The sequence below is a fragment of the Triticum aestivum genome, chromosome 2D, assembly GCF_018294505.1.
Source record: "Triticum aestivum cultivar Chinese Spring chromosome 2D, IWGSC CS RefSeq v2.1, whole genome shotgun sequence".
Taxonomy (NCBI): Eukaryota; Viridiplantae; Streptophyta; class Magnoliopsida; order Poales; family Poaceae; genus Triticum; species Triticum aestivum.
This window is the reverse complement of record NC_057799.1, coordinates 133,467,567-133,480,676: the sequence shown is the minus strand read 5'-3', so window position 1 is coordinate 133,480,676 and position 13,110 is coordinate 133,467,567. Positions and strand designations below refer to the sequence as shown.

The following is a 13,110-nucleotide window of genomic DNA, read 5'->3' as shown; positions in this document are numbered from 1 at the left end:
CACCTGGGCCCTTTAGTCCCGGTTGGTGCCACGAACCGGGACTAAAGGGTGCGATGCCCATTAGTCCCGGTTGGTGGCACCAACCGGGACTAAAGGTTAGACCTTTAGTCCCGGTTGGTGCCACCAACCGGTACTAATGGGCTTTGAGGCATTAGTACCGGTTCATGGCACGAACCGGTACTAAAGGTCCCATTTTCAAACTCTACCCCCCCCCCCCGCCCCGTGGACCGCCTTTTCAGTTTTAGAAAAAACAAAAGAAAATGATGGAAAAGTCAAAAAATAAAATAAAATAAGTTTCCCATGTGATATGTGGTCTAGTTGTTGGGAAAATTTACAAATATGAATTTCGACTTTATTTGCAAAATCTCTCTGGAATTTGTAAAATGGGCATAACTTTTGCATACGAACTCGGATGAAAAAGTTTTTTATATGAAAAATCATCTACTCGAAAAGTTACATCCGAATTTAACGGGGAAAACCCCGTTAAACATTTTAAAAATCCTCAAAAACCTAACAGAAAAAAGTTACGGGGCTTTTAAGATCTAGAGTGGAAAAAATCGAAAAAATTTCAAACTTACTAGTGGCGCTCCATTTGCTAGGTGTGCCACTAGTAACAGAAAAAAATATAGTTTCAATTTTTTTTGGAAAAATGTGGTCAAAATGTGGTCAAACTGTGGTCAAACTAATTATTCTAGAATATTAGTGTTACTAAATAATTATTTCAGTTATTTTGAATTTTGGTCAAATCTGGTCAAACTGTGGTCAAACAATGGTCAAACATTGGTCAAACTAATTATTCTAGAATATTAGTGTTATTAAATAATTATTTCAGTTATTTTGAATTTTGGTCAAACTGTGGTTAAACTATGGTCAAACAATGGTCAAACTAATTATTCAAAAAATATTAGTGTTACTAAATAATTATTGTTTTTTAAACAATAGTTTCAAACTCAAACAGTGAAATGACGGAGAATAGAACCCGGAAGTTAAGCGTGCTCAGGCTGGGGGAGTGGGAGGATGGGTGACCGTTCGGGAAGTTAGATGATTTGGAATGATGAGGGGTGATTAGAGATTAGAGGATAAATTGAGCAGTGATGAGGGGTGATGATTAGAGATTAGAGGTTAAAATAATTCAGAAATTTGAAAATAAAAAAAAATCAAAAAAATCATAAAATTTCCTTTAGTCCCGGTTGGTGTTACCGCAGATAAGTAGTCGGGGCGGATAAGTAGTAGGAGTAACTATGATGCAATGTTCGTGATAAGCAAGCATGATGCAATTTGCTCCACTTGTTCATGCAAGCTAGTAAAACTGCTGCTCTTCTCTTTTTGTATTAGTCTCAGATAAACCGCAGATAAGTAGTAGGAGTAACTATGTTTGTAAATCAAAATTGCTTCACTCCTCGTGATAATCTGCAGATTCAAGTTGTGGCAAAAAAATGTTCTGTCTATTTACAGTGTGGAGTATACAGTTATTACAGTGTCAATGTTGATGATTTAAAGTGTGGAGTAGTCATATTTTTCTTTGAAATCTAAGTGCAATTTCTCTGTCTTGTTGCTAACTGAATTTACAGTACTAAGTGGTCTCTAAATTCTGCAGTATTTATGTTCATGACTTTACTGAACTATGTTGTCTTTTCTAACAGTGCCTTCATTTAAATAGTTATATTTTAGCTTCATGGTTCTGTGTAATTTGTGCCTTGATTTTCTGTCATCTCTGAATTTTGCTGTTCCTGTGCTTGCTACTCCTTAATTCACACATGTACAGGAGGTACAAGAGGTTAAATTGAATCTAACCCTCCAATGTTATATGTTTTGAACTCCTTCCTGAAATCCCTTCTATTATTTTTATCCCAAACAAGTACCCAGGTTTATAAAGATCTAGTGAGCATTGCCAGTGTTGGGGAGGGAGTGATCTGAATTGGTTTATGTGACTCATCCTCATTAACTTTTCTCTCTAACCTTTTTTACAGTATAAATAAATTGTTCCTTCTTCTGTATTTGACCACTGTTTATTGTGGTTTTGATTTTGTTACAGTGTTCTCAAGTATAACAACATAGTGGGATCATTTGTCAACATAGTGGGATCATTTTGCAGATTCCAGCAAACAACATAGTGGGATCATTTGTCAAGGCCAGCATCGGAGTGCTAATTTACAGGTATAAATAGATAAAAGATTCAGAGTGTAGCTCTTTGTGCTCCCTGCATCCTTTTTCTGAGCTGTTTGTGCTCCCTGCATCTTTCAGCTCTCATTTTCAGTGGAGTTGTTGAATTATATGCTCTTATTGGACATGTTTTACGTGTTGATCCATCAATTGCTAGTTTGCTGGGTTTTGTCTGCGACCATCGTGTCGTGATGATTTTGCAGGTACCCCGAGAGGCCCTTGAGTTTGCCGGAATGTCGATTAACTTCCGTTCCGGCAAATTCGGGTACTCCATATGTCCTATTTTCAGCAAAGGTCATGCTGAAATTTTCCGTGAATTTTAGCATGACTTTGCTAAAAATAGGACATATGGGGCACTTCCGACTAATGCATGGGCCGGGGTATCTTAGTACTTAATTAAGTAGGATCAACTGCCTCTTGTGTTATTCATATAGAAGTGTGATATCTACTCATAGTTATTACTAATGTCAGTTGCTCGTCATCGATAAACCCTAATCTGGTAGGATGACCTACTAAAAAAGCCCATACCACATATTCTATTTGGATGGGCGTGTTTTCACCACACTGTGGATTATCTTATTGGACCCAACAGAGATGATGTAGTTTTGAATTATGAACATAGGAAATGTCGTCATCGGACGACGAAAGTCTCTCGGGGGAGTGCGACTGGTGCCACGACGGTCGAGGTCTGTGCGACAGGCCTCACCTGGACGATGATCGGCGCTCCAGCATTAAGCTCGAGGAGACCTTCGAAGTTGAAACGGTACGCAACGACGACAAGTGTTTTTTTCATAATTAAGCATGACTTCAACTATTCCAACGTGTAATTTCATCTTTTACAATTCGAGTATAGTTTATCCCATGCCATGCAAGACGCTATGTCTTGGAGAGGATGGATTTTGAAGATCATGAAATTTTTGAAACGAAGAAAATTCACCTAAGGACACATCATGATGTGGATTTTGAAGTAAATCTGTATAATGCTGAGAGCGTAACCCATTTTGGTTGCAAAAATTGGGAAGCATTTTGCAAGATGTATGGTTTTGATGAGGGTATGCTTGTCACCATGGATCTTGGTGATCCTGGCATCGACCAAGACAATATGGACATTTGGGTCCTTGTTGATACGCCTCCAGTTCTACCGCTATGTGAGTTTCTCAAACATAGTTAATTATTAACTAATCTATATTGTTTATTTCAAAATAGTTGACAACTTATTTCCATTGACAGCTTATTTTGATTGTTCAAAAAATGTGCGGAAAATGGTAGACAAAACCCACTACACCGATGGCTCCGTGTTAACTTATCAGGAGAAAAATCATCTGGTCGGATTTTGTACTGATCTTGAGAATTACAATATCTACAATCAAACTCCTCAACATTATGGTCAATATGTGCCACTAGTGCACGTGTTGAACTACGGTAACTACCATGGAGATACCCTGGTAAGATTTTTTACTATTACGACATCCGTGCATCTTTTGCATACTTCTAAAACTAGTACATCATTGCTAACTATGAAGTTATTACTATGTTTTTCAACAGAGAATCCCAGAGGATTGTGTGCCTCATTTGATGTATCAGAATGGCAGCCTTCAAGTTTTGAACTTATATCCAGGTCATCCTACAAATCTCAACTGTCCATACCGGATTTCTAGAAGAAGTGGAGACATGCTAATCAGAGAATGAAAAAATGTATGGACAGTCATAAGGAGGTTCTTGGAAGCAAAAGGAAGCGCCGCGCAAGAATTGGAGACAGGATGATCTCCATTCTCCATAATGGAGAGTCAGGGTCTATATTGTTTTATGCTATTTTACCTTAAATAGGGTATTTTAGGTCCTGCCTAATACTGATGATCATGTGCTAAGAACAATTAAGTAGGGTTGGTTCGATGACTATCAGGATGATGATCGTATGACTTGTTATTAATAACGAGTAGAAGTTGTATGATGATGATTAGTAGGACTTCTTAGGATTGGTATTAATTTCGACAAACTCGCTACTCGCGGTCTCGAGACTTGTAATGTTCTATCTTTGTTCGGTCTTTTGATTTCGGAGACTAATATGATGAATTGTATTCGGAGACTAATCTTCTATTGTATTCGATGAATCTGCTGTTGCTGTGTGGTGCTGTTTATATTCTATCCAATAATATATTTTGTAATCTGTGCAAATATCAGAAAAGAAAAAAAATCCTTAATATACATACTAATGGCGCATCACCCAGACGTGTGCCATTAGTATGCCAAAGGTTACTAATGGCGCATCACCTGGCATACTAATGACGCATCACCCACCAGTGCGCCATTAGTATGGCAAAGCACATGCCCACTGGGAGGCATACTAATGACGCATCACCCAGCGGTGCACCATTAGTAAAAATTACTAGTGGCGTGATGCTAGTGGCGCACCAGTAGTGCGCCATTAGTAGGCAAAACTGATGCGCCACTAGTAAGCCTTTTTCTAGTAGTGGGACCATCTAAAAGAAAATGGAATGTGTGCACATTTTTGGATTTTGGAGACACATGAGCTAGATATCTGCTGCGACGGCAGGACGGTGGGTATGGGCCGGAGCCGTGAACATTATTGTTAGTTTTCGTAATATATTTCTCACTTTGTCTTAAACTAGTTTCTTTTATGCTACGAGAAAAAAGTCCCATCTAGACTATCATGAGATGAGATGGCGTTTTGTCGGCCACGGAGACGAGACGGTGACAAGCGGCTTGACGTGCGGGTTGATGGTGCGCACGATGGGGATCATCTACTCCCTCCGTTCCAAAATACTTATCGTGATTTTAGTTTAAATTTAAACTAAAACCACGACAAATATTTTGGAACAGAGGGAATACATTACTACATCGGAGAAGTGGGGAGAGGTGGCGATGCAACGACACTAGTCGTCAGTGGTAGGGAACGATACTTAGGCAGGTGGTAGCAGGCAAGCCGGTGATCTGCACCATGTGGCGACAATGGTAGCAGGAGGGAAGACAAAAATGGTAGGCACGGCCAAAACAAATTAGCTTCAGGTGGCGGTGGCATAAGGTATGATTTAATGCGGTGAATAGGAGCTCCATCTCTGAAATTCTAAACAAAATGTCAACATAGTACTAAGCTCAATACCTCTCATTCTTGTTCAACCTATAGTGATCGACAAGACGAAGGATGTGGTTGTGAGAGACAGAGGGTCCGATGTCTTGGTTTGGGGCATTGATAGCGTTGGGTTGCACGACAACGCGAGCCGGTGGGAGAGCAGTGCAAGGGGACGCCTTCATGGCTACCATGGATGACAGTTGGCTGGTTCCCTATCTTTCACCGAGCATCGCAACGATGAAATCTTTGAACGAGACCCGCTTGAGTGATCGCCCATTCACCTCGTCCTAGCAAGGAGGAGGAGGGAGAGGTGGAAGATTACGAAGGGAGCAACAATATTTTCTGATCAATTTTTTTAAGAGAAAAGTAAGCATGATATTCATTCCCTCCAATCACTATGTATGTACCTTGGTTGCTCAGATTTGTGAGATGGCTCTGACATACCCGAAGCGAGAGAGTAGATTTTAGGATTATAAAAAAAGTAAGTGGTCCTTACCATCTGGTATTAAGGCTTATTTCATGGCTAATGTGCAGCTGATAATGTTTTTTCATTTAAAACTTGGCATGCACCCCTTTGCCGACATTGGGTGGTGTTAGAATAAATCCGAGGCATACGTCGATCATCTGAGAACCAAGCAATCACACGAGCCACGACACCGAGATTTGATAACGAGCTAGGTTCACCGATATGGCTACATCCCGGGGCCTGACTATGGGCGCTCCTTCCCGTGACACCGCTACAATACCGCACCCGGTCGCCCTGGACGCCGGCACAAGCCGCCGGCTTCCCCTGCGTTCCTGTGCTATTATGTTAGCATATGTTACATCGTGTGTGTACCCCCACTATATATGAGAGGCCTAGGATACAAGTGTCCTATTAGGACACGACTCCATATCCTATCTAAACACAATACTACTATAAGTCCAACTGTAACCTACCTTGTACATCATATTCGACACAACTCTAACAAACTCCACCTTGGTGAATATTCTTCACCACCCTGAATTTGTCAATGCGTCAAACTTCCATGTACATTGGACTTGAGCTTATCCCATGAGCACCGCTGCTACTCCAAAGACTCCATATGACTCCACCTGCAACTTGTAGTCCCTTCTTTTCTTGATCACAGTTAACACTCGAGCAAAATTAAGTTTCTCTTACTCTAGTTTGTGTTCCCAACTTCCAGAGTATCCATCAACGCCATCACACCCTGATCACTGACCTGCGTGAAAGTGAACAGCTCACATATTGGGTGCCACACATAAGAGTTACCTGAACTCAACATCACCGCTCCTTTCTTGACCGTCTGTCTGAAACTTGAAAGAATTTCACCGTTGCTTGTAGTCATTCTGGGTCAAATTCGTAGTTGTCTCATCACATGTATGACCACCAGAGCCCTGGCCCGTCTAGCTAACCACACACCTCGCCACTATTACCGCGTCGAGCCTCCGCTGTCCCGGTCGAGTCTCAAGGGCCGCGAACCCACACCACTCAACCCCCACTGCAGAGTACCACCGATCATCATCGACCGATGACGAGTTTCACGCTTCCATGAGACCATTGGGCTCCCGTCCGAATTATGTGTCCCTCGCTTTTCCGCTGAATAGGCTTCGACTCTCTGTGCACTTACGTCGTAGCCCCTCAATCAACACCGAGTGAAGTCCTCCACACTCCAGCTCCACCTTCAACATGACTCTATGGTAGATGATCATTCCACCCTCGCGCCCCGTCGATTCAAGCTCTCATGTGCGCACCGGCTTGAATCAACCCCGCGCCATAGTCTTATCGAAGCCACACAAGCCTTCAGGCCTGCGCCACGTGTTTCCACGCCCAGAAGTCGGTCACCATCAGCATCATGGTTGTCGCGGATCTCACCACCATCTTCTGTACCAACCGACTTATGTCGATCCGTCAGACTGTCTAGTCCGACCGAGGCTCCCAAATCATTCCACGAATTTCCATTCGTCACATGATAATTCCATCTTAGCTGGCCTGACTTCCTGCAATACCTTCAAACATCCCTATTGTGCCAACAAATCTTTCACCCTTGTCTGTCATAACCTAAGGTTTTCAGTTTCGCGAACTTTTCCACCTTAAACCTGATACCCATTGGCACCATGGTTCTTCATATGACTAACCCTGTGAAAAATTATCCAAGCTTCTTTCTGTGATCCCCAAGTACGTGTGTATTGCTGCAAATCGAAAAGAGTTGCTTTGGTCTTCACGTGATTGCTCCCTGGCACCAATTCCAATGCTGGCTTTTGCTTTGCCAAAGCTTTTGCTATTCCAATGATGCATATCGCTTGATGGATTTTTCACTCAAAAATCATCTGCTGCCTTGCGTCGTACATGAGGACTTGGTCTCTTCTTTTTTTCAACAATATCCTCACGATGCCACGGCTTCTGGCTGAGCCCTCCGTAAACACACAAGTAATTCAGCTCCAGCCCCCGTACGGCTCGGTGCCACCATCGAACGAGTCAGCCACACGCGCCGTCCTACCCACACAGGAATAAATCCCGCGACATGGGCCTACAAGCACGCCGCGCGTCGGCGCGTGCACTTCAGCCTGGTCCGTCTCGTATAGGGCACCTAGCACCGGATCGATCCGATCGACCGAATTGATCTGTGCGCAGCCGCCATATAGATCAATTCGGGCGGGGTGTCCCCTCCTAATAAGCTAGTCTTTTGGGAGGAGAGGACCCAAGGCCTGTCATAAGTCGGTGTTGCTCTCCGGCTGGGCCTGGTTGACGCATGTGGGTCGGAAGCTGATGCTAGCGGACCTGGATTGCGTAACAATTGGTATCATAGCCCAGGTGCCCGGAATAAATCACGGTGAACTCACGGGTGGTTAGTCATGGTTGGTGGGCTGAAAACGCTGGTGTTAGCGGGCCCATGGATGACCAATGTGTGAGGGGGAGATTGTTGGGTTTAGTCCCACATCGGTTGTGGGAGGAGACATAACACGATTTATAAGGGCGGGGTGTCCCGTCCTAACAGATTAGTCTTTTGGGGGAGAGGACCCATGACCTGTCATAAGTCGGTGTTGCTCTTCGGTTCGGCCTGGTTGACGCATGTGGGTCGGAACGCTGGTGCTAGCGGACCTGGGATTACGTAACAGGTGGCACCATACATATGTCGTTGCGCTGCTCTGATGGATTCATTTTAATTTCCTCTCATGTTGACATGCACATTCTTTGTATTATTTTTATACTAAAAAATACAAAGAATGTAAGGTTACCATTTCACCTCTTCTTCATTCAACCTCCTTATATACGCCCCCCTCTCCCTTCTCTTCTTTGATTTTTCCTACCATCTCTGGTTTTTCTCCCATAGATTTTTCTAAAATAGAATCAATTGTCCTACATTTTTGTTAACTTTCCAAACTTTACATACATGGCAAATTTACTTTTTGTCGAGCATGGCAAATTTATTTTATTTGTCATGGCAAAAACCTTTCCATCCATGGCAAATTTTCCATTTTCCATCGTTTATGGGCATTTTTTTGCCTCTGTAGACTATTTTACATTTATTTTAAAAAACATGGCAATTACGACTAAACAACAAATGGCAAATTTTGCTTTCTTGTTTTGCCACGTGATGGCATTTTTTAGTCCACATTATTTGATCTTTTGATGTATATAGTGAAAATACCATACAATTTTAATCCATATTTTCTTGAAACCATGTACAGATGCAGATTACCATGAACTTTTTCTTTAGTGCTATTTCATAAAAAAACTTTTTGACCATGTTGACAAATTTTGCTTATGAAGACCATGACATTATTTTTGGTTTGAACCATTAGGATTATGCAGTAGTATCTTGTTTTTCACTATATCTATCATGACAAATTCATCTTTTCATTTTTTTTTCAGACATTTGCAACTTTTTATAGCACGGCAAAATCTGGGCTTTATTAGTCACAACCATAATTGGTTTTTTAGTCATCGTAAAAACTGGGCTAAAATGAGCTTTATTATTTTTCTTTCATTTAGTCACAGCAAAAAGGCATGTACTTTGACTATACGAGGGTGTTCGCGCTGGGGCGCTCTCAAACAATCGATGGCCTCCCCCACTAGCAAATGAATCACTCGATTTGATGTTCTGCCACACAGAACGTTCGCGCAATATCACCGTCCAAGTAAATCACGAACAGAATTTTAAAAACATCTATTTACACAATCACATTAATGTGAACGGTAGAAAATCATGAACTACCGTACTACAAATCATCAATTGTCCTAGTAACAGAACTACGTGCATGGGATCAATAGAGAAAGCCACACCATGATGACACGTTCATTCACCCTTGGCCCCCACTTCGCTCCAGCAGGGGCGACTCAGGCGGCGCCAACCCTCGCCTGCCGCTAGCCTCCCCTTTCTCCTCTACCTCGTCGCCACCGGAGGGGGTCGCCGGCACGCCGCGGGGCTGCGGGGGAGGTGGCGGCGAGGATTTGCCTGCTCCGTCGCGGGGGGGGGGGGGGGGGGGGGGCTCCGGAGCCGAGGCGGCGGAATCGGGTGGTGGCGCGACGCCGTCCTCAGCCAGCGGCGGTCGCAGGTGCTGGCCAGCTGCCTTGGCCGCGCGGGCGGCAATGTGGCGGCGGGTGGAGGATGCTGGACGCGGGGCCGTGGGGGCGCCCGTCCGGATCTGACGCATTCGCCTCCAATGCTCGGGTCCTCTTTCAGATCCGGTCTTCGGTCATCCCAAGCTGCCGGCGCCGTGTTTGAAGTTGGGGTTGGGGGCGGTGTAGTGCCCGGAGAAATCCAGGCCGACTCAGCCGGCCATGACGGCGGCGACGCCCGCGGGTGCCGTCCCTGCTTGTAGGCACCGTTATGGTACTTCCCTCCCCCTTTTTGCCTTGCTCCCCTGCTCGTTACCGGGTGAAAGCCAAAATCCTTCTTGATTGGGCGGCAGCGACGCCCGTGGTGTCGTCACTTTCATGAAGGTGCCCCCTTTGGTGAGTTTTGGGGCGATAGCGAGCCCGCTCCATTGGTAGGCGTTTGGCGGCTACTTGGTTGGAGTCTGCGGTGTTTTGGGGGCGCTGCTTATTATGTTCGCCTATTGTGTCGTACCTCACGGTCATCTCTTCGGCGGACAGCATTCAGAGCCCATTTGCAGGGGATTGGGTTCCCCTTCAGTGGGTGCCGTGGCCATTTTGAGGGGTGTGAGCTCGGAGCTATTACTTGTGAACTGGGTGGCGTCTCTCTGCTCCGCCATGGGCTTCCTCCATTGCAGTTTTGTCATCAACAGTCTTGCCGTTTATTTGTTTCTCCTCGTGTGCAGTTCCCTTTCAGTGCCTAGGTTCCCCTATGTTGAGCTCGGCGCTGCATGTTGGCGGTGCTCTGTTTGGTCTTCCCGGTGGCAACGGTGCCGGTTACTCATCTTAGCTCTTGGGAGAGCATTTGTATCTTCCGACGGATCGGCGCCTCGTGCCAGGCAAGGGGGCAGCGAGCCCCTTTCGGAGATGGAGGAGGTCGTAATCCGTTTTGGCTGCAGCCCATGGAGCTGACAACGTGTTACTTCCAATCTGCTAGTTGTGTCTCCTCAAGGCCTTCCTAGTGTCACTTAGCAGTGGACTGTGATTGATGGAGGGCTTCATCCTCTTCAAGCTGCTTTTGGGCTTTAGTTTTCTTCATTTTTGCTTGTAGGTTGTATGAAGCTAGCTAGCTGTTTCAGCAGAGCACTATGTATCTCTTAGTTGTTTCGTTTTTCTTGTTTCTGTGAGTGGGTTGATGTTGTAATCCTGGCTGGTTGATGTTTTTGTTAAATTTAAAGGCCTTTATTCTAAAAAAAACAAAAAAACGACACGTTCATTCCACATGGAGACGGTCGATCTTTTGCCTCCTTGGCATGGCACAGGACCCGATCGATGGATCATAATTCCCCACCGGCGACGAGTTTCGAGGGGTTCCGTTTCACGCGGATACGTGCACGCGCGCGATACGCGGATATAGCTGAACCTGAACGCAGATCCAACCGAACCAAGCACACGACTGGCACACGCGGCGCCGGAGTGGGAGAAGCGCAATGCCGTTCGCCGGGGCCGTCCCCTTCACGGTCCTTCTTCTCCTCGCCGTCTTCTCCGCCGAGGAGCAGCCGTTCAAAGGCCTCGTGCCCGAGAACCGGAGCGTGGTCTTTGCCGGCAGCAACATCACCGCCACGGCCGGCGCGGCGGCGATGTGCTACCGAAGGAGCGGCGTCGGCGAAGAGGCCAATCCGGGCAAGACGGTCCTCGACGTGGCCCCGCTCGCCGTGTGCCCTTCTCCTGCAATTAGTAAGGGGTTGAGCGGGCGAGCAAAGGCATGGTGCTGCTGGGGCCTCGCCGTGGCGATGACGATGGTCGTTTTCGTTGTGTGGTAAATTTTATTTACTCCCCTGCGGTTGATTCGTTCGTACTGAGGCACGGAGCGGAGATGTATTTGATCGACACAACGAACTCAATTCTCAATATAGTCTCGTGTACCCAGGCCAGAGACGTTCATCGTATCGCCCATAGACCCCAACTTCACCGGTGATGACGCGTCGGTGGTAGATGGCGACGGCGACCGCGAGCTCTTCGACTGCGCCATCTGCATGGAGACGGTGCCCGGCGTCCTCAAGTTAAGCGTCGGCTCGTGCGGCCACGCCTTCTGCTCGAGCTGCGTCGTCCAGTACGTCGCGGCTAAGCTGGGCGAGAACGTCGCCTGCGTCAAATGCCCCGACCCCGGCTGCAAGGAGGGTGCCGTCGAGCCGGAGAGCTGCTTCGGCATCCTCTCCTCGGACCTGCTCGACAAGTGGGGTTTCCTGCTGTGCGAGTCCTTGCTCGGCGCCAAAACGGTGTACTGTCCATACAGGGAATGCTCAGCGCCTCTTCTCGCCGACGGCGAGGCCGGTGCGGCGGCGATCGCGGAGGCCGAGTGCCCGCACTGCCACAGGCTGTTCTGCGCCCGGTGCGCCGCTCCGTGGCACGCCGGCGTCGGGTGCAGGGAGTTTCAGGAGCTCGGGCAGGACGAGCGAGGCCGGGAGGACCTCCTGCTGAGGACGCTCGCCGGACGGCAGAGGTGGCAGCGGTGCCCCAAGTGCAGGATGTATGTGGAGAAATCGGAGGGATGCAACTACATCAAATGCAGGTACGGATCAGATTAGAACTCCTGACAGATGGCTCATTACTATGCTTGACAAATGGAAATTACGATCCGATTGTCAAATGATTTTGCGGCTCCCTTGTTTGATAATTTATTTTAGGTGTGGAAACAGCTTCTGCTACCGATGTGCATCCAAGGTGTCCGCGCTAACCCATTACTGCAACAAGTGCAAGCGCTAGCGATTTGCTTGGTTACGCATCTAAAGTGAGTTTTCACCGGTCACCAGCAAGGCACGAATACTGAGCTCTATTTATTAACCAGCTAGTACAATAGTATATCGCTTCATCTTGGTCATGTTTATCTCAATCGCAAGATGGAAATCTCGGCATGATTACAGAACCACGAATATTATCTCCCTGACTCAATTCAGCTTTCAGTTGTGCTTGTAAATATGTGAGGGTTTTAGGCAGCATGCTCAATATCTGATCTTCTGGTTCATGCGGTTACATTTCTTAAAAAACCGTAGAGATTGTTATTATTTGGTTGTCCATATATAGCGTACATCAAAGTTGGCATGGTGTAGTCCCTGAAAAATAGTTTGCATGTCAGTCGATGTCATGTGTGAGACTTGCATATTTCAATGGGTGTAAATCCAAAAGTGTACAACACACAACGGAACACTGTATCACAGGATTTTTATCCTACATGTAGACATACACACTTGCCGTCCAGTCGAAGGGCATACGATCATACGAGCACAACAGCACGCCACAACGTACGTATACAAGA

At 46.0% G+C, this 13,110-nt stretch overlaps 1 protein-coding gene across 1 annotated transcript; it reads left to right on the top strand.

Moving 5' to 3' along the window:
* The first annotated feature begins 11,170 nt into the window (after positions 1 to 11,170).
* LOC123049043 (probable E3 ubiquitin-protein ligase RNF217) lies at positions 11,171 to 12,903 on the top strand. The gene is made up of 3 exons (XM_044472044.1): positions 11,171 to 11,613; positions 11,725 to 12,366; positions 12,482 to 12,903. The coding sequence occupies exons 1-3, from the start codon at positions 11,285 to 11,287 to the stop codon at positions 12,558 to 12,560; spliced, it is 1,050 nt and encodes a 349-aa protein (XP_044327979.1). The 5' UTR covers positions 11,171 to 11,284; the 3' UTR covers positions 12,561 to 12,903.
* The last annotated feature ends 207 nt before the right edge of the window (positions 12,904 to 13,110 follow it).

What these genes read in the sequence shown, in the direction of transcription:
- LOC123049043 (XM_044472044.1), top strand. Translation starts at nt 11,285, where the DNA reads ATGCCGTTCGCCGGGGCCGTCCCCTTCACGGTCCTTCTTCTCCTCGCC. An exon ending in ATGGTCGTTTTCGTTGTGTG is followed by an intron (nt 11,614 to 11,724) that starts GTAAATTTTATT and finishes TCGTGTACCCAG; the next exon opens with GCCAGAGACGTTCATCGTAT. An exon ending in TGCAACTACATCAAATGCAG is followed by an intron (nt 12,367 to 12,481) that starts GTACGGATCAGA and finishes AATTTATTTTAG; the next exon opens with GTGTGGAAACAGCTTCTGCT.